This window comes from Octopus sinensis, linkage group LG3 (genome assembly GCF_006345805.1).
Source record: "Octopus sinensis linkage group LG3, ASM634580v1, whole genome shotgun sequence".
In the NCBI taxonomy this organism is placed as follows: Eukaryota; Metazoa; Mollusca; class Cephalopoda; order Octopoda; family Octopodidae; genus Octopus; species Octopus sinensis.
The window spans coordinates 171,448,100-171,471,344 of NC_042999.1; the positions used below are offsets into that span (position 1 = coordinate 171,448,100).

At 36.1% G+C, this 23,245-nt stretch overlaps 1 protein-coding gene across 1 annotated transcript; it reads right to left on the reverse strand.

Annotated features, from left to right (window-relative positions):
- Window positions 1–19,175: 19,175 nt before the first annotated feature.
- On the reverse strand, window positions 19,176–20,504 carry LOC115209597 (alanine aminotransferase 1-like). The gene has a single exon (XM_029778037.1). It carries the CDS (start codon window positions 20,502–20,504, stop codon window positions 19,176–19,178), a length of 1,329 nt encoding a protein of 442 aa, XP_029633897.1.
- Window positions 20,505–23,245: the final 2,741 nt, after the last annotated feature.

The window sequence follows — 23,245 nt, forward strand, 5'->3', positions numbered from 1 at the left end:
CCCCTTTAATCGAGCAACTCGACCCCGGGACTTATTCTTTGTAAGCCCAGTAATTATTCTATCGGTCTCCTTTTGCCGAACCGCTAAGTGACGGGGACATAAACACACCAGCATCGGATGTGAAGCAATGCTAGGGGGACAAACACAAACATACACGCACACACACATATACATATACATATATACGACAGGCTTCTTTCAGTTTCCGTCTACCAAATCCACTCACAAGGCATTGGTCGGCCCGAGGCTATAGTAGAAGACACTTGCCCGGAACCATGTGGTTGGTAAACAAGCTACTTACCACACAGCCACTCCTGCGCCTATACTGATTTATACATACATACTTTATATATATATATGTGTGTGTGTGTGTGTATGTATCAGGAACATTAGACAAGGTAGAAGATGCTAAAAATAATCTTATCATGGAGAACATTTTAGTGCCGGTTTCAGCACGAAAAAAATATAGCAAAATTAAATCAACCTTCTCACTCACTCTCTCTCTCTCTCTCTCTCTATATATATATATATTATATATATATATATATATATATATATATATATATATTTATAAATATATATGTACATATATACATGTATATGTATATATTTGTGTATATGCATGTATATATAAGTATATATATGCATATATATATATTCATGTATATATAAGTATGTATATATGTGTATTTATACATATATATTTTTTTCTATATATATGTATATATGTATATATATATATATATGTATAGGAATATTTATAAATTTTTCCCAAATTTAATTTTTTTGCATACATACAGTTGAAAAAGTCTCAATGACCGAAACCAGTACTGAAATGTTTTTTATAAATTTTTTTTAGCATTTTCTACCTTGACTGTTTTTCCATATATATAGCCACTTGTGAGTGTATATATATACGTATGTATACCTATATATACACATATGTACTCCCACCATCGCTTGATAAGCAATGTTGCTGTGTTTACGTCCCCGTAACTTATCGGTTCGGCACAAGACACCGAGAGAATAAGTTCTTCGGTTACAAAGAATAAATTGTGGGCTTGGGGGTTTTATGTTTTGAAGCAGTTGCCCATAGATATTCTTCTTTCTGATATTTGGAGAGATATTGACATGTTAACTAGCACTAATCCATTCTATCTAAAAACAAAACAGTGAGTGCCAGATCTATTATGCTATGATGGGAATGTTCGCTAAACTATCTTTGAGCTATGTATGTGTTCCATAGCAGAAGCGTTGTTTTTATTCATTCTAGCTTGATCACATCTGCGGATGGCATTTTCTATTGCTTTAGCAATAACACCATATCGAGTTGGAGGTATTACTTAGATGAAGTTTTTGGGCCGTTATGAATACCTGCCTTCCATTCTCCACAGAAAAGTGACATAATCAATGCTTGTGTTTGCATCTTCGGACTTTAAGGGCTTAAAGATGTGATATGCGTAGAAGTTATGTATTGTTAAGTAGTTACACTTATTAATGTTTCCATTCTTTTCAAGTTTATCGTAAACCAGTACGTACATATTTTGTGGCACTGCTTCAGGAAATAGCTAATAAAACACCTACAGACATTTCATGTTCATCCTCCGCTCGTACGATGTTTTCACATCCGTTGCCTAAAGCGAGAACTTTTATCAACGGCAAACAACAGAGAAAACAGTTTTTTGTCGATCATTTATGCCCCAAACATATTTGAACTGATCTCAACGTTTGGTTACGCACAATAATGATTTCCTATCATGTGTCTACAATATTATTCTGTTCTAGCCTAGGTCACCGCAGCACGTACTCAGTTACTATTTTAATACTGATCCACTATATGTTAGCAACGACATAATAACAGTTTTGCAAACGCAGAAAACACCAGCGGCTTTGAAATCCATTTCATCTAATATGTTTATATATATGTGTGTGTGTTTTTGTGTGTGTGTGAGTGTGTGTGTGTGTGTGTGTGTGTGTGTGTGTTTATACACGCATGTATGTGTGTTTGTATAGGCGTGTTTGCGCGCACAAGTGTGAAAATAAATGTCTGTGTGTGTATATATATATATACGTACAGTACATGAACATTAAAATTTGCAATAACTATCAACAAGAGGACGTGCACAAAGAATGATGTTCAGTGAAACAGAGTGTTCTCAACGTTTCGATCATAGTTCTTTCTCGGAAAGGAAATAATTAGCCACATGTGGACATGATCCGTGAAATTTTCGGATCATGTCTAAATGTGGGTAAATATATGTTATGTTTTTGGTCCTCCCGAGATCACAGATAGAACTTGCTTTTTATATAGCGTCCACGTACAAGCTATTTGTCTCTCTATACTTTTTACTTATATTTCTTATATATTTTTTACATATTTTTTACATATTTATAGAAATATATTTTATAATATTTTTGTTGCTCATATATTTGTTACACATTTTTTCTGTTTTTTACCTTGCACACTGCAATTTTTCTTCTATATAAGTATATATATATATACATATGTATGTATATATATATATAATATATATATATATATATATATATATATATATATATAATATATATATATATATATATATATATAATATTAATTAGAGACAAAACCACTATTTTGCAAAACATATAAACTTAGATAAACTTAGATATGTTTCGACCAAAGATTGGTCCAGGCCATGTCTAACTTAATAGCACCACCTGATAGGAATATTCGAATCCTGTTTAAGTCAAGTTTTGTTCAAGTAGTGAGTTCTTGTTGGGTGAGTTGTATCCAATTATGGGTGGCTTATCTGGTATTCTTTGAAGGAATCTATCCAGACTCCGTTTAAAGTTGATGGGATCCTTTTCCTCTTTGATCTCCCTCGGGACAATGTTAAATAGGGCAGGGCCTGTTGAGGAAAAGAAATTATGTTGCAGTGTACATGTATGTTGTGATCTTGAATTGGGCAGGGGATGTATGGCCCGTGGTCCCAGTCTTGGATGAACCTTGAAGCTAATGTTAAGGTGTTTGGGCAAAGTTGGCGGTATATTCTCCACATCGTACAAATATATATATATATACATATACATACATATATATATATATGCGTGTGTATGTGGACGTGTGTGTGTGTGTGCATGCTTGTGTATATGTATGGATACATACATATATTTCCCGATCTCGAAATGTACAGATGCTTTTTCTCAAGCTTGCCGTGTGTCTATCTTTTATCTTGTATCATTCAACTCTTTAATGTTTTGCTTATTTTAAGCACACTGTATCGTATCGACAGATAATCCTCAGTAAACACTATTTCTATTAAGAAATATATACTGTAACGTAAACAAATATCATTGTGATTTCCACACAATACTCTACAAAACAAATATTTTGTTCAGAATTTGTATATAATTTCCTCTTTTGTTTTTTGCACAAACTAAGCAAATTCCACCGGAATACGACTGCTAATTTCAGCCTGATTACAAATCTAACATTATAAACCCAGATTGATAAACCTTCAGAGACGGATTACAAGAACCAAAAACAAAAACAACAACAACAGTAGAAGAGGTAAATAATTCCACAATACCAACACATGTCCGCAATAGTAGCAACTGGTCTGACACTGAAATCGATGCTGTTGTTTATGCATAGTTCATGTTCTCTCAAAATGAGAATAACAACGCCTCATGTATACATCTCATGACCAAAAATGTTGTTCAAATTTTTAATAATTGCCAAGCGAGGCAAATTCAAAACAAAAGCTCAGGCAAATGATTACTTCATATTGAATTATAAATAACCACGTGGGTAGGCTCGCTAAAATCTTTCAAGCAGTCACAGCCCGCGATGAGCAGCAGCAACAAAAGCAGCAACAACCACAACTAACACATCAACAATGAAAACAACGATGGCCAACTAAAAATAACACAACAGAAACAACAGCCACAATGACAACTGCAACAACAATGTTCTCTCAGTCATATCATAAGATACCATCTTCTTCTACTACCACTATAACTACAACTTCCTCCTCCTCCTAATAATCATCATCATCATTTTCTTCTTCTTCTTCTTCTTCTTCTTCTTCTTCTTCTTCTTCTTCTTCTTCTTCTTCTCTTGCTTCTGCTCCTTCTACTGCTATGACTTCTGTCACTGGCCAGCCTTAACCACAACCCACTACGTCTGCCTTTGACTAATCTCAATCATTCCTTTCTCTCCCTTACCTATCGTTGCTGCTTCAAAATCAACACAACCAAACCCAGCTACTTCTGTTATCATTACCATAACAAAACCAAAATCCTCCCTCCCCAATCACAACTCTAGACCTAAAACATTTTAGAAACCACTACCTCCTACAATTTTTACAACGAAATCCAAAATATATAGCATCATTCTTTGCGTGTGTGACTGTATACATACTTTGACAGAAATTTCATTCAACTACCATTCAAATTGAAGAATTTGAAATGTAGTAGCCAAAGAGAAATGGTCCAGTAGCTCCATACATAGTGATTCTGCTTCAACAGCAGCAGCAGCACCAAAATAAACAATTGTAACACTAAAATCTGTTGCTATTCTCATCACTGGTCTCATGTCTACGGTAAGATTGCATGAAGAAACATCTCTCCGGACTCAGCGTACCATCAAACAGAACACGTCTTGATATTACCAAAATCTCAGAAGAAACACAACCTTTTGTAGCAGTATCGGAATGTCCTTTTCCACAACTCAGGTACTAGGAAAGCACACAGAGGGAACAAAAACAAAAGCAAATTCAATCCCGTCGCGAAGCTTTTCACCAACCCTGGAAACAGAACATTCAGTAGTAAGACTAGCAGATCAAACAACAGAGAAAACTGTCAATGTAACCATTACTCAGCCGCCAAATTCTCCTTAGCTGGGTAAATTCTTTTATATCTACGGGGAACCTAGTAAAAGAGATTCAGAAAAAGAAAAAAACATGTGAGCTATCTCACAGCACCATCTCCCTATACCTACCCCAGTGCAGACACTACCCTCCTCGCTGCCAATAAGCTGTAGGTCACTTTCGAGCGATGCACCAATCCCGCCATCAATTCAAAAGATGAAAGATTTAATTCAGTGAAGACTTGAATAGCAACCACACTTAACGCATTTCTTTCGTTATTCTTACTGAGATACACCTTAACAATTCTCTTTTGGAAGCCGTAGTAAAAGCGGGAAATTATTTCATCATTCGCGCATAATGCAACTCTAGAAGAAAGGGTAGAGTTATTATTTTCCAACCAAAGTGCAAATATATAGGAAACTACCACCTGTGTCATCTCTTGTGAAAGGTAAGAGAGTCCAGTTTGCTGGACATTGTTGTAGAGCTGAAAAAGAGGTAATTTCAACTCTTCTCCTCTGGAAGCCATCTACTCGCAATACCAGAGGGCGCACACTCTCCTACCCTGATGTAATCTCCAGGGATACAGACATCCAGCAACATGACCTCCGTAATGCCATGATGGACCGTGAAGTCTGGCGTAGCATGGTAAATTCCATTGTCTCGACCACGGTCGAACAATGATGATGATGATGACAGGTCACCCAGTCGCCACTACTGTATTTCAAAGAATGCTTTATTAATATTAAATCTTTCATAATAAGTTTTTACTCCAATGCGATATGGTGCCCAATGAAGGACTAATATGGTATATCATCCAATATCTTTTCCATGACATATCTAATTAAATTATATATGACGTGAGGAAATTTTCGCCGAAACCTATTTAAGTATACATACATACATACGTACATACATACATACATACATACATACATACATACATACATACATACATACATACATACATACATACATACATATATATGTATGTGTGTGTAGTAAGAGAGAGACTACTCGAACGGCACACGTTCGGCTATTTCCGCCTGTCGCTATTGTTCTTGTTATTGCCGGCAGTGGTGGTGCTGCTATCTTTGTTCGGGTTGCTGCTGTTGCTATTAGTACTGTTATTCCTGCTACTGTAGTATTCTTTAGGAAAGCTGCTACGGTTGCTGCTGCAACTAGTGTCGGCTTCATAGACGACTCCATTGGTTTCGCAATGGCCTCCCCCAGGGCATCTTTTATAGTCCTGCATGAGCGTTCCCACTTCGCTAGAAGGCTCTTAATATTGGGGCGCAGCTAAAAGAGACCCTAGGTTGTATCTTGAAAATGTGTCCGTATCTGTGTGAACGCGTGAAGCGTTTATCTACTAGGAATATCTACTACTACTTACACAGGATTTTGCGTTGAAGGAAATCGGTCTGATGATCAACACATACTGAGGAATATCGATGCGCAAAACCTAAAGGTATCTTCCAGCATATCCCTTACCCCACTCAATAAAACACTTATATTTGCAGTGAGTTAATATTAACATTATCCTGTCAGCCTGTCGAACCATTATAAAAGTCGATGCGAAATACTGGAGCCTTAAGACACTTCTTACTATTTTGATATCCTGATGGGAGTTACCGACCTCGTAGGTTGTTACTCGATCCTGTTCTCCTGGACCAATTCCCTAATATCTCTGGTGTTCTATACAGGGACGACGCTCTGTTGGCAACCCAGAAATCTAGTAACTGCGAAATAGAACAATTTAGAAAAACAGAAAGATATTCTTTAAAAATGTGGACCCTAGCCGTCGTGGACAGTGTATGCTTCAATATGTTACCCCCATCCGCCCGTAAAGAAAATTTCGAGCAATTCGCTGAATATTATAACCGCGCACTATAACGCGCCGAATGTAAGAATCCTGTCGTATTCATCAGTATATGGAGCGACCTCCCTGACTCCACGAATCGCGGCACCATGAATACACGTGCCCCTTTAGAGAAAGTACGAAGTATCCTCCGTTTTCACCGTCACCCTATCCCCCAAAATTCTATATATTAGCAACATATTTAATAGGCACTCTTCCTACCCTGTGATCCCGGATCCCAAATCTACCACTACATATCCAAATCCATACCACTGCACATCTCCATACCCTAAGCTATTTTCGAGTAACCCCATAAACCGGAATAAACAAACGAGGACACGCGGGGTTATCTGGTTCCACCCCATCCCACTATTATGCCCTTAATGTTCAGACCAGAGTACCCAAGCTCTTCTTTGCCCTACTTGAGAAATACCTACCCTTATTCTTTTATGTTTAATAGAACTGAGCGGTTGCCAAAATATATTTATTTATTTTGCAGTAGACATTGTCAATGGCAACAGCTTATATTCACCTAGTCAGACTCAATGTTTCTAAAAGATTTTGTCCCTACTCTTCCCTCTCTCCTTTTCTTTACGTTTATATTAATTCTTTTTCTTAACAACTTTAGACGTTTGCCTACTCCCATATATTATTTCTTCCTACAAACGCTTTCCTTTATCTTTTCTCACTCTGTGAGTTCCACGCATTTTCGATTGAATCTCCCACGAGTTAATCCTTTCACATCAATGTAACCTTCAGTTAACTTAGGTATCTTTGGCGTGATGAGTAACTTGCAGAGAGCCCCAGGGTTCTACTAGCTAGGAAGCATATGTAACCTGGATTTTATCTAATCCATTACCTAAATTTGTACGTGTGTGTGTGTATGTATGTGTGTGTGTGTGTGTATTTATGTATGAATGTACACTGAATCTATCCTCAGAAACAACTGCATTCTGACGAAATTCAAAATTCAACATAACCTCCCTATTTGTCCGACCATGACAAAAATGGAAAATGTTTCACTAAAACCAGATGAAATCAAATTAATCTGGACACGAATATAATTAACATAGAAGAAACATGAATAGGATAGAAGGGACACAAGCATAATGTTATTTCATTTTGAAATGCAAGGTAATAAGAAGCACCTGATGTAAGGTTTACACAATCTTTCTTATACACCATACATTTTCTTATAACAAACGAATTGATAAAATGTCAGTGATAATTTCGTAGTCTTTAATAAGCCTCTTAAACGTGGCCCCTTGACTCCGCTTAAGCACCTGTTATTATCAAGAATCTCATTTTTGATAACTCAATATTTGTTACATTGTATTGTATAGTATGAGCAGCTTAGGCTCCAGTATTGATGTTATCTCATATTTAACATAAAATGTATATAGCCGATATTCATTTATTCTAACACTAATATATATCACCTTTAATTATGCTCCCTAACAATCGACCTAATTTCTACTTTTGGAACAGAAGCATCTAAGATTGATCCTACTCTTCTTTCATCGGTTCATTTAATTGTATAAATTATTTTGTTACTGGTTTTTTTTTTTAAATTCATCTCCACCTGTCTTTATTTTCGATACACATTTTAATCTTCCTTACAAATTTGTAGATATCATGAGTTCCCTTCCTTTTAGATTATTTCCCGCCATTCACTTTTATTTATCTGCCATATTCTAAACGATTTACCCACGGGAACCTCGGAGGATCAAAGATTAAGTAGTGTAAGGTCATTTGAGTGCAATACCGACTCTACGGCCCCAAACTGGTCATAGGTCACATCTAGAGGAAAGACTGAGTGATCTGAGTTGGCTTTCTTCCTCTATTGGCTTTACACACGTAAATCCCCACCTACAGCTGGGGATTTCACTGTGAGAACAAGTTTTAACAAGGGTTGTATTACATCAATGCATAAAGAGGGAGAAAAATAAAATGGATGAAAGTAAAGGAGTTCGAAAGACGAAAATTAGTTGAGAAGATGAAAAAAGGAGGCGGGGCTTTACAGGCCAGTTTGTAATGAATTTCTGTAGGGAGAAACGCGTTGTATATATGAGGGTATCCGTCTTTTGACATTAGTAAAAAAGAGAAGTGTTACATGTGCATATTTCTGGTATAAGGTTGCACATGTGTAACTGTGTGAAAGTACGGAAGTATGGTGGCATGGGTTACTGAGGGTGTTGCGTGTTAGTATGTCAGTGTGCCATCGGTTATGGTGTCAGAAGAAAGCCTTCAACTAAGAATGTGGGAATGGGTTGTTCGAATATGAGATAGTTGGAAATATGTGAGTAATGTGGGGTACAGATATGTATTTAAACGTACGGGTGTGAGAGGGAGGAATATGGAAGAAAGTTATGCATAAGTAAGAAGCAAGAAGGTACGATATTAGGGTAAAGAAAAATTTAGTTCGATAAAACAAGGGATATATGATTGCAGAAATTATAAGGAATGTCTATGCGTGTATGTATGTGGGCGGTTTGAAGGTGTATGAAAGGTGATGCAGCGGGAATGTGTGTATGTTTAAAAGCGATGGTTACGAGTAGAAAGCGTGTGGGTGGGTGCAACGGTACACGTATTATATATAAGTTTAATATGTCAACATTCATAAATGAAATTTAAAATTATTCAGTATATTAATAGTGTAATTATTATTTATAATGCCAAGATAACTCAATTTTCGCTCCCCCCTTGTAACCTCTTTTCTCTCCCTCTCCCTCTCTTTTTCTTGCTTTCTATGGTAATACATAGAAACGTACAAAATAATATGCACACACTTAAACACACATAATCGCATATGCAAACACATACACATGTAAACACACACACACACACACGCACACACACACACACGCGCACACGCACACACAAACAAACACACACATACACGCATGCACACACTCGTTGATATATCTAAGATGTGTTTACGTTATATTTTTATAAACGGTTAAACACAATCAAATTTAATTTAACCTTTATCTTAACGAAATATCCTTTTTCGCAATAAAATATGCGCAGGTAATAAAATTTAGTTTAATTTTTATTCTCATGATACTGAAAAATTTTGCAATTTATTTGGCACTTTATCGAAAAATTTTCCTTCAGTGTTCCTACTCTCGCACAGATATGATTTTTATTTCTATATCGTTTTGACGTTCATTATACGCAGTTATAGACGTCTGCTATGTGATATCTATTATAGCAAATTTCAATTAGCAATAAATTTTTTGATTCAATATATTAAAGCAGACATACATTCGTACGTATATACATACATGCATAAATAGATACATACATACATACATACATACATACATACATACATACATACATACATACTTATAATTATATACATTTATATATTTATATATATAAGCGCAGAAGCGTTTATGTGCTAAGAAGTTTGCTGTGTAACTGCATGGTTCAGTCCCACTGCGTTTCAACAAGGCAAATGCTTTCTACTACACGGACGGACTAAAAGCTAATGTATAGATTTGATAGACAGAAAATGAAAGAATTCAGTCGTTTGTATAAATCAAGGCAATTGTCAGGCTAGAAGATAGGGATAGTGTAGGTTGTCCACAAGACCACAAGGCTGTGCTATGCAAAGTCGAGTTAGATAAGAACCGTAGACACAGACCCTGTTACTTGAAGTTAAACGCGTCCTTCCAGGCACGCAAAGACTACCGAGACTCGATTAAAGAACTAGTTACGCGGAGATTGAAGGGGGCAGTTGTCAACAACCGGAGGTGGGCCACCTTGATGAGAGCGATAAGAGCAGGATCGATAGCGATTAGTAAAGAGTTAGCAATAGAAAGGAATAGATTACAGGATTAACAAGTTAGCAAATTAGAAGAGGCAATTAGAAAGGGCAGTGTGACCGTTGTGTTCGCGGCGAAAATGGCACTTGACCACTTCTATGAAGCGAAATATGAAGGTTGCGTTGGGATAGGTAGACCCGTGCATTCAAACATGAAGCTTTACAATAGGCCCAAACGGTGGAGACGCGACGTGGAAATAAAACCATGATCAGGTCTTTGACGCATTGAGATGGGCGCACGCTACACAGCTCCGAACAGATGTCTGCAGCTTTTCAGCAGCACTTCGTGCGATGGGTCGACGGCAGTACTGGACAATAGCTCGTACCTGGACAACTTGCAGCGGCTCTCAGCAGCTGACGCGAGGTTATGTTGAAGGCCAATAACAGACACTGAAATATAGGAGGCGATGAGCGATTGCACAAGACGTAGATCGACGGGTTTGGATGACCTTCCCTATGAAGTCTCTGTATTCATTCCAGATTTGTTTGACAACCTCTTGCCAGATGTCTACCGCAAGTGGCAACAGAACGGGAGAATTCATAGTGCTGTTAGAAGAGGTGTGGTAACAATGGTGATGATAGACGGCGACAATGGGAACGTATTAGAGAATTTCCGGGCCATTATTTTGCTAAACACAGATGTTAATATTTTGGCTAGGGTGTTAGCGACAAGTTGACGCATGTCGTCAGTAGCCTCGTCGGAGAAACACAAACGTGCGCAATCTCGAGCAGGTATATCCACAACAACCTCCACCTTATGTGATACATCATAGAGAGGCCTGGACCAAAGCTGGCTTTATGGGTGCCTTGATCAATCTGGATCAATCAAAAGCAATCGATAGGTTCGACCATCGTTATTTGGAAGCTGTCCCGAAAGCAGGCAGTTTTGGAGCCTTTTTCAGAGGCTGGATCGCTGCAATGCACAGCGGCTCCTGTTCAGTGGTCAAAGTAAACGTCCACCTATCAGAACCGTTTGGCATCGCAAGCTCAGTCAGTCAGGACTGTCCGCTGTCACCTCTTCTGTACTAATTGGCAATCGAGCCAGTGCTGCGGAAGTTGGAACAACTAAGGGGTCTCCCTTTCGAACTGGGACAAGGAAGTGCAATGCCGACATGCGCGGACGACTTCACCGTCATGGTGTCGGCCGCCTCCGAAGTGGAGACGTTCGGCACCATCAGTCGGTTGCAGGGGTGAAAAATCAATGCCGACGAATCGGTGGGCTCCTAGAGAGGCAGAGTGATGCCATCAGACAGCGACGTTGGACGCTGGACCGATGTACCTGTTAAGCTAATCGTGGTCTGGTTTGACACCGACCCCCAGATTTGTAAGAATAGGGACGTGGAGGGGAACAGGGTGGCCAGTCTTACCAAGAAATAGGCTGAGAGGAAGCTGTCCCTAAAAGGCCGGGCAGAGGTGGCGAATGCTTACATCGCCTCCGTTATCAATTATCGCCTGACCGTAGTGCCCTGTCCCGGTTACTGCTTGACCAAGTTGGAGCGCCTCTTATTAAAACTTTTGTGTAAGGGATGCGTTCCAATAGTCAGGCGGTCGGTCTGTTGCGATCATCTTCTGAGTGGCGGATTAGGTATGCCGTAGCTATTAATGCTATGAAACGCTGTTAGGTTACGCCACCTACAATGATTTCTGGATGGTGAGAGTTTGTGGGCTCCTTTTCTGAGGATCGTTTTTCTGTTGTTCGTTTCCTTGACGGAGTTGCAGTCCTGGATGAAGAAAAGACTGAGACTGGGCGCCTAAAATGTCGTCAGGCGCTTACAGCCCTCTACCAGTCAGGCAATAGGATCAGTCGATGTTCCACTTCAGACATTTATAGAGGATTAGTGGCGGTGAAGTGCGACAACGGGCTCAGGGAGACTGGGCGCCGACAAGAACGAACCGGCAAGTCTGTTCTGGAGGACTTTCCGATAATTTCCAGATGTCCTTTGCCTAGCAGTGCTACCGGTTCGAGATAAACTCTACATGGATGTTCTGTCAGATGGGCTTGTCCGAGGTGTGTGCAGAGTGACGAAACCGTTCGCACGCCCTCGTTCAGTGTCCGGGCATTGCTATCTTGTGCAGTTATTTCGAACATGGGCTGTCACGTGTGGAGCGGATCCGTCTATCGGCCGTGTCTGTAGTGATGATCGCCCTACCGCACTCCTTCAATCGGGCAAGTAAGGCGGTTTTTCTTCGCCTGGTGATTGTGGTGAAAGAGATTGTTTGGTGGACAAAGCTGAAAGGCATGAGAACAGACACATTCCTCTTTGGTAGAGCTCTCATTAGCTTCTTCAAGTTTCTCTTGAAAAGGAAAGTAAGGGTGGAGAAGAAAGTGCTGTCCTCGAGTGAGTTTATTGGAAGGTTGGTGAAAGTTGCGAAAAAGTCAAGAATAGATAGTACCTTTATAAATGTAGACCTGTGAGTCGGAGAGAAGGGATTGGAGAGGGCACTTGCTCCTGGGGTTTCCGGGAAATCTTGGACAGTGGGATTCCTCAATTATCCCTAGGGTCGTTCCTATATCAAGAGGGCCACTTTTCTATCATCTATCTGGTCACTATGCATAAGTCCCTTCTTTTTCAGTGTATACCATGTATACTTACCTTTGTTTTCTTATTTTTTTTCATTTCATTATATGTAAACCCCCAACACTTTATGTCTGTCTTTGTATTGTTTCCCACATCCTTCGCCCTTGTGACAAATAAATGAAATTATTATTATTATTATTATTATTATTATTATTATTATTATTATTATTATTATTATTATCGAGTGGGGGAGCAATGCATACCATCAAAGTGACATATTAAAAATCTATAAATTTATCAAAGTTTTATCACACAAAGAAATCTCTTTATAAACATCTCAACATTCTGAATTATTATTATCAAAGTGACACGCTTAAAAATATACGAAGCCGAGTATACCCATCATGACTACCCGTCTCATAAGGGCACATCAGGTATATGTATCATAACCATATGTGCGAGACATGGTGATCTCTTATGAAGATAAACAGCGAATGGCCAAGAATTCTCTTCAGATCGCGTAACCCTTCCTCTTTAAATGGTCCTTGAATGATGGTTGTTTAAGGATGTTGAACGAAACACCCATGTTTCCAGAGGTGAATTATTCAAAGTTTAAAAAATTCTCCTTTCAACACATGGCTATGCTGCTACTCTACTACTTCTGCTCGTAACCAGAGATGCACATACCGTCAAGTCAACAACTAAGAGACATGCTCAACTGCTTAAGGTCAAACAACTGACAAGCAAATATGTGGTATTGAGCAGAATATTTGCAGTAGCCCATCTTTTATACCATGACAGAACAATGTACAAGATAACATTGCCAATAAGTTAAGATCAGAAGCCATGAGAGCCACTGTCTGGTACTGCATCAGAGCAGTTATTATTATTATTATTATTATTATTATTATTATTATTATTATTATTATTATTATTATTATTATTATTTCGCTTTGTTTTTCCATTTATTTCGTGTTTTACTTGCTTCTTTCATTCTCTCCTAAAGTTTTTTTACCTTTAATTTTTTTTCATTTCAATATGAAACCCCACTTTTTTATTTATATTATATTTCTTTTAATTATTTGTTATTCCAATATCTGGAAATAGTCTATTTTGTACCGTTCATTTGTTTACTCGCTTTTACTCAGTTTTTCGATTTAACAATTGTTTATATTAATTTCTCCGCCACAGTAAACCTGTACTAGCAGCCAATTGTACATGGTTACATTTTGAAATTAGTTACCCAGTCAGGTTGAAATGGTTATTCGTTGAACTGTTTCTACTAAATGCTACGATATTATATATACTCATGTACTTTAGTTATTTCATGTAATCATAACTGTGATGAACGGTCACGTAGAACTCTGAGTAGCAGCTTCTGCAGATGTTTTCGTCTTTAATACAATAGTATGTATGTATATTACCTAATTTCTTTCTTTCTTGCTCTGCAATTAATTAATTTTTTTAAAAACACTCTGTTATCAACTAGCACTTATTTCTGATGCATATGTTTATTGAGCTCTAATACTAGCTTATAACTATCACTATGCCAAAGTGAAAAATTAATACATACATATACGCCCATCTCTCTCTCTCTCTCTCTCTCTCTCTCTCTCTCTATATATATATATATATATATATATATATATATATATATATATATACATATATATATATATATCTGTCTGTCTTTCTATCTAACTCTCTATCTATCTATCTATATATCTATTGTCATGCCTCCTTCCTTCAAACGGGAAGGAAGAGCTATTTTCATCATCCTTGTGGCTATGGCGAAAGAATGTATCTGGTGGACGCGTCTGAAAGGATTGGAGTCAAACACTTTCCTCTCTGGTCAATCTCTCATCAACTTCTTCAAGTACCACTTGAAAAGGAAAGTGAGAGTAGAGAGGCAAGTTTTGACTAGCGAATGTTTTAAAAAAAGATGGGTGAATGTAGCAAGGATGGCACGTATGAATGACGAAGCCACCTTGAGCATAATCCTATGAACCCAGAAATTGAAAACAGAGGGCTACCCACTTGCAAACAAATGTGGTAACATATAACAATATTGACCAAGGTTACCGTGGTCTTTTTCGTAGGCTTTTCTTCCCACGGATAAACCTTACTTGCTTTCCCCTTTACACCATATCTCATAACACTGTGATACATGATCCCTATTGATCGTTTTTCTTTTCCTCTTCCCCTTTTTTCTTCTTTTTTCATTTCTCTTTTCTTTTGTTCCTTTTCCTTTTATTTTTTATTTTTTTATTTTTTTATTTTTTATTTTATTTATTTTTTTTTGTTCTTTTCTTCCCTTTTACGATCCCTCTTGATCGAAAACCTACGCCACCCCTTTTTTTTGTTGTTTCTTTTGTTTTTTTGTTTTTTTCATCCCCCAAAAGAAAAGCTCTACCTTGTAACTTGTCCCATCTGTGTGCAGCCCTGTGTGGCCAATAAAGAAACTTATCTATCTATCTATCTATCTATCTATCTATCTATCTAACTATCCGTCCATCCATATATATATATATATATATATATATATATATTATCCTATGTCCTGGTGTTGGATAAATAACTTAACGAAATCGGGTAAAAGGAAGTATTCATACAACGTACTACAATTACTGTTACACGAGTTTAAATGCTTTCTGCCGAGATCTCTTTATTTTATAGCCACGTTTCAGTCCACTTCTAGTCACATATTGAGGACGGAATCTTCCAACATCTCTCATTTTAGAATTGAGGTACTAACACCCAAACAATTTGAAACTACACTTTGTAGCAGCAGAAACCGGAAAAGAACGGAAATACTGGGATTGGGCTCTAAGCGTAAGAGATATTAAAACTCTGAGAGGAGTTTAATTTTCAAAAAGGATGCCTTTTTTTACCTATATATAGAGAATAACGGACGTCGACGAGTCTGTAGTTGAAAACTTCTACCGTGTAAACATGAATGAATTTTTTTTTACGGCAAAAATAATTACTAGTTCCAATTTTTCGATTTGGCTGTAATTTTTTCTGCTTATATCAGAGAACGTGAGGCATGAACAACCGCCTTCATGTTACTTATGTAGCATTACTGCTCCTATACCGTACTCACAGTCATCAGAAGCTGCTCCAATCTCCAACACAGGGTCGAATTGTGCTAACGATAAATCAGATGTTGATATTCTTTTTTAAAATTTCCTCGAACTGCTTCTGACAATTTTCGGAATAATTCAACTTTATATCCTTTTTAATTGATTATTTAATGAAATTCTGTTTTTATGCATATACGGAATATAATTTTGGTAATAATTTTCCAGTCTCCAAAATGCTTGTAAAGTCGCTATATTTGTGGGAAGGGGATCTGGTCGGCGTTCATTTCTCTAAATGATTTGTCCTAAATATTCTATTTTCGGTAAGAAAATTTAACACTTTTCTTCACTCAAAGTAAAGTCGTAATCCCTAACTTTTGCGAACACATATCTTATAGGCTCTACGTGTTGTTCCTGGGATTCTCTTATTATGAGTATATCATCCAGAAATAGTATTGCAAATTCGCAGTCCGCTAACATTGCATCTATGATCTGTTGAAAATTTTCCGGTCCGTCTTTTAAGCGAAATAGTAAGCTGTTGTATTTATATAGTTCTTAATGTATGTTAATTATTGGGTATTTAGAGCATCCATCGTCTACTTTAATTTGTAAGTATGTGTCAGAAAGATCCATTAAAAAAAATATCTTACCACCGTTTAATTTCACAGAAATATCCTCCGAGGTAGGTAGCAGATAGTGGCACTTTTAAGACGTTCGTTTAAACCTGTGGAAAATTTGCACGCACACACTGATTTCATTATTCATTTTCTTAACGTACACAGTCGGAGATGGTCATTGACTATATTCCACTTATTGGATAACACCATCTTTGTTCCAGTCTCTCTAAGATTATCTGTTCTAACGCTGCGAATGGCACCGTTCGTTTTGGTTTAAATACCGCCGCAGCATTTCCTTTTACTTGAAACTTCGCCTTTGTTTTGGCGTACAGACCTAATTCATCAAACTGAACTTCAGGAAAAATCTTTTTTTGATTGTTTTTCTTTAATTCGTCAGACGACTTATTTGTATTGGCGGAAAAACCATTTACATTTTTACAGAAAATATTTATGAGGAGGTTCCATAACTTAAATCATTCGATCCAGTCTGTTCCGAATATATTTGTCGTATTACTCAACACAAAAACATGGGTTTTTCAGATTTTTCTACAAAAAGTAACGTCACTTATCAATTCACCCTTAGAATGTGCAATTTTCAGTTTCTTTTAATCTAGGTCTCCCGATTTCCCCCCATGTATCTGTATTAAAAATCAAAATATCACTTCCTGTATCCAATTATAACTTGACGTTTGTGGTATTGATTTTTACATGCACTAATTCATCTCCTACTGCCAGTAGAGTTAATTTTTAGTCCTGTTCTAATTTTGTTAATATCCAGGAACATATATCTGCATGTTTGCTTGTAGTAAGCCCTTGAACAAAAATTAAAACATTTGAACATGTCCGGGATTAATTCATATAATTTGAATTTTTCAAATTAACATTTCCGGCATATGTGACTAAATGTTGATCATCTTTTTTGACCAAATTTAAACACTGTCAGCGAGTATTCAATAAGGAACTTCTTTCACTGAAAACGTTTCATAAAAATATACGTTTTATCGAAACAAATCTTACCTTGTCTCCTCGGCAGAATATACTTGGTATATTTTTCGTGTTCGGCACGGGATAACTATCTTAAAAGTAGTCATACTTTTTTCTTGTCAGATCAGTTCTTATATTCTTCCTTGAAGATTTCTTCGCATCTCCGAAAAGGTAGTTCCTTCTGGTTTATAGCTGAATTCTTCAACAGAGTTTGCTACGCTGTCTGGTAAGTAGGAACCTGAAGTGTTTTCAGACTTCGTCAACATTAATTCTAACACCTGTTTGTTTTTGTTGTTGTTGTTGTTGCTGTTGTAGTTGCTGTAGTTGCTGTAGTTGCTGTTGCAGTTGCAGTTGTAGTCGCTGTTATTGCTGTTGTAGTTGCTGTTATTGTAGCTGCTGAGGCTGTTGCACCACGGATGCCAGTAAATCTTCCATGTTAAATTGAATTTTTTTTGGTTTCGTAGTAAAAAAAATTAATTAACCATCCAACGGACGGTTTGAAAAACTCGCCGTCACTTTTATATCCTGGTTTTGAATAAAATATTTAACGAAGCAGGGGGGAACGATACTTTTCACACGACGCACTACGATTACTCTTACACGAGGCTAAACGTTCTCTACCAACGGTTCACAGTGAACTGCTTAATCTGAACAGTTGAAAGTTTTTTATTGTATAGCAATATGCCAGTTTACACTCAGTTACACATACACACACCACACATACACACGCACATACACATACACAAACACACACATATATTGAGAGAGAGAGAGAGAGGGGGGAGAGAGAGAGATGCATTTCGCTCCTGGCTGTCTTTGTGTTCGAGTAATTATTTATGCCTATGAACCTGCCTGTATGCGTAATGCGGTATCAAAATCTACATATATAAAGATGATGAGAAACAATTAAAAAGTTAATAATGTAGGGTCATTTAGCAATTATGTGTTTATGTATGTGTTTATGTACATAGGCGCATGTCTGTCTATCTATCTACTACCTATCAATCTATCTACATATCAATCTATGTACCTATCTATCTGTTTACTACCTATCAATCTATCTACCTATCTATCTATCTATCTATCTATATGCATATATATATATGCATATATATACCAAATTAATAAATAAAACATATGCATATATACATACATATATGTGCGTACCTACATCTACATGTATATATACATGCATATATGGGTAAAGGACTTCTAAGTAAGTTTGTTCTGCATATATATATATATATATATATATATATATATATACATACATGTGTGTGTTGGTATGCGTGTGTATGTGTGCGTGTGTACGAATATCTTTCTGCATACAATATATATATGCATGTATATATGTAATTATAGACAGTTTATCAGTGTTTATTTTTATTGAAAAGTATTTATAACAACATAAATGCTTAGAGTAAAACAATTACTTTTAAGCAATCAAAGATTGTATAAATTTTTGATGAAATTGTCTTATTTTCTCCAGTTGCTCATGGAGTGTTATTTGATCGAGTGGAAATGTATATTTAAAATGCATACTGTCAGGATTTTCACCAAAGACTTTACCAGGAACAACATAAATACCTGTAGTTGCGTATAGTTCACAGCAGTAATTTTCCTCGAGATCCAAAGCCTCATTTTCATCAGTAATCCACCGACTTGGAAACAGTAATTTAGGAAAAGCACAATGGCCAGCAAATACCTGGCTGCAACTCATATAAGGCTGTAAGTTAAAAAAGTCAACGGTAATTTCAGCTAAATTTCCGAGTAGTTCTATGAAGTTGTGTCTTTCATTTTCGAATTTTGTAAATGAAGGGTATTTTCTTACATATTTTGGTGCTAGAAAAAGACTTAAATAGATTTGATGGACAGTAGCCGCGGAAGTAAAGGTAAGGGTGCCGAATTTTGTGGTCAACTTATCCATTCGTAAGCTATCAATGTAACTTATCTGCATACTTTTGTCACCCTGTGGACTTCGAGCTAATGAAAACAAACACATTAATTGCACAGATTTGTAAATTTCATCCTTTTGTATGAGTGCTTTCCTGGATGATAAAAATTTGTTTTTTCTATAAACATCCATTTGTAAATTTTCTATTGCTATAAGCACAATGCCATGATTTTTGGCCACACGGAAAAATATCTCCAGTTCTTTTTCCGAATATAGGTGACCTGTTGGATATCCCGGATTCTCCAAAAATATACAATTTATCTTGCAATGAGATCCTTCTAGAGCTTTCACAAGTGCTTCTTCTTCAATTGTCCATTGATCAGCAGCTTCTGTCAGATAATAGGGGACAGGCAAAAACCCACATATTTCGACTGCTTCCTGAATAATAGGCGATGAGGGATAAGGAATTAGAATACCATAACCACTATTCATATGAGCACCTATGAAAAATTTTAAGATACTATTCAATAATGACCATTCATTATTTTCAATGAGAACCTCTTCGTCTTGTTCCAGATTTAAGGTACCATCTCGTTCTAAAATGTAATTTGTGACATCCTTTCTTGTGAACGGCAGACCGATAGTCTTCGAATAAGTGCCAACACCATTTCCTGAAAAATTGCTTAAGTAATGATTTGCCAGTTGTTTTGCATCATCAGAAAACTTAAAAGATTCCGAAAGATCTGAATATATGCAGAGTACGATGATCTCGTTTAAATAACTGTATTGAATGTAATCCTCCGTTTGCAGAATAGTATCAAATTTCACTCTCTTTTCAAAGCATCTCTCTTTCTGAGCAACGGAATCCATAATGTAAAGCAGTTTAATGATACACTCCAAATTTAGGTAGTTAAAATAGCTCCAATAGGTATATTAATTTGTTTGTTATTAGTGTAAAATATTCTCTTAATTTCAGCCGTCTTAATTTCAGTCTTATCTTTTACTAGATGCCCTACTGAAATATCTCTGACATCGTTCCTCTATAGGCATGTTATATTCATGCTTTACTAGTTTATTTCAAGATAAATGCATGTTTACACAGGTTAACAAAGTTCAATGTATTCTCGAGCAGCTGTGTGGTTACTTATCAATAAATGATAACGAAAAAACAATTGCCAAATACAAATCATAAATAGATAAGTAGATAAAGAGAAAACAATATTCGAACTAGGCAGAAATATGTACACCTCTTACATTGTCATTAAAATTCGTCACGTAAGCGATGTTTACAAACCTGAGAGGTCAAAAACCGCAAAGTATTGAAATAAATCAGCAGTATGCTTATCACATGACACTTAAAGTATTCGCTCTGGATATAATTTATGAACTTAAACTGTTTCTCATCATAGCCTAAAACTATATATATATATATGTATCTATATATAATATGTAAATATATGTATATATATATATATACACACACATATATATATATATATATACATATATATATATATATATATATATATATATATATATATATATATATTATATATATATATATATATATATATATATATATATATAGATGCATTTACATGTGTGTGTGTGTGTGAGATTATCAGCAGAAAGGAGATATTTTACATATCTATAATTATATTAATCAGTTATTTACACCATTCCTCCGTGGGCCTACGCGAATTTGAACTGCTTCGACTGCACACTCTTATGTATTCATCCTCCTGATTCCATTTTGGATACACTTTCATCAGGGTCTATTATCTACTGCCATTTGAAGTGAAACTGAGGAATCAGAAAGCTGAGTGAATAAAGTGTTTATCAGGAAGTATTGGTGTTACTAAACATACTTGCAGTATCAACAATTCAAGTTTCACATCTGCGAAGTGTGTTAGGTGAATCAATGTAGCGTTAAAATTAGATAGAGTTCGATTAAATGTTTTCATCGATTCATTAGTGCTATCAAAATGTATAAACTTTTGCTAATTTCAAGGAGACTATTCTTATTTTTGCATTCAGAGGTATTTAATTAATTTTGATTTATTATTTGTTTGATTTCACAGCAGTTAGTCTAGTAATTTTGGATATCTAGCTATATTAACTGAAACCCGAATGAGACACTCGGATTTGCTAAGCGAGAATAATTACCAAAGTCTAACAACGTATTGTTTACACGGGGATCACGAAAGGTTCGCTGTGGTCAGCCGGCATATAAAATCGATTTCAGAGGAAACACAGTAACCGCTGGGATTATATATCCCTTTGACTTTATATATTTCAAAGATGGATGTGGAAATAGCACACAAGTAAATCTAAGACATTTCAATTTAGAAAGAATTTAATAAAATGATTTAAAAATTATATAATGTAAATATATAATATTACCGGTTTCGATGAAGAATTTTAATCTTATCAAATAGTGCAAATTTACAAAATTTTGAAGTAAGAACACTTTATCTTCTGTTTGGGGGTCAAAAGACGTTTTTGACCCCCAAACAGAAGATACACTGTTTTTACTTCAAAAACCAGTAATATTATATATTTACTTTATATAATTTTACATTTGTGCTATTTCCACCCTCATAGTTTATATATAAATATTTGATTTGTATAGATCTCTAATACTTTTTCAACCTATATATATATATATATATAATAGACATTACACATAATTCCTTTATTTGAGTAAATTTGGCTAACAACTGCTTTCAGTAGTGATTACAAGTACATTACTGGTTGGTTTACTGAATTGATCTATTGATCAACTGAAGTAAATTGAACGACCTAAGAAAATTAATGCTACTTACGTCATAGCCATTTCTGGAAGTAACAAGCAGAGCAAATGAGAGATAGCTATTGTGTGGGGAAGTTTGGGTAAAATGAGGATGTTCAAATAGAATAGGGAACAGAGGAAGACAGGTTACAAAGAGGTGTAAACAAGTAAGGAATTGCTACATGTGTCAATTAGTAGAGGTAGCGGCATTGTACCGCCAAATTTGGAAGAGGGGCTGTCTAAAACATGGATCAGTACCCATTAGCATATTATCAGTTAATATAGATTATGTCATGGACTGGGATTAGTCTAAGGCAGTCATATTCAATGTTTTAATGTAGCATTGTGATGGAATAATGTTAGAAAGTGAAAAACAGTATTTGTAGCCATATTGTAGAGGTCATGAAAGCACTTATCAGGATAGAAATAAACATACATCTAGAGATGTTGTTACAAATTGTGTGATGTCAAGGTAAAGATATTGGAACTTAGATGTAAATGCAGGTTGATCTGATTAATCAGATTTTAAAATTTAAACTGATAAAAATGTGAGTGTGTAAATTTTATCTAAAGTTAATGTTTCTAAAATTAGTATTATGGTAAACTAAGATATAAAATATTAGATTGAACTAGCAGACTAATGTTTTATATCAAAACAATTATGATGAAGGTGACAGTATGAACATCAACAACAACAATATCAATAATATTAATAGCATAACAATAACATAATCTTCCAAATTAATAACAGAAATAGCAATATCAATAACCATGGGCTAATAATAAAATAGCGATAAGAGGGAAATGGTCCCAATGCTAG

Excerpts from the sequence above, each read along its gene's own strand:
- LOC115209597 (XM_029778037.1), bottom strand. The coding sequence starts at position 20,504 with ATGGATTCCGTTGCTCAGAAAGAGAGATGCTTTGAAAAGAGAGTGAAA.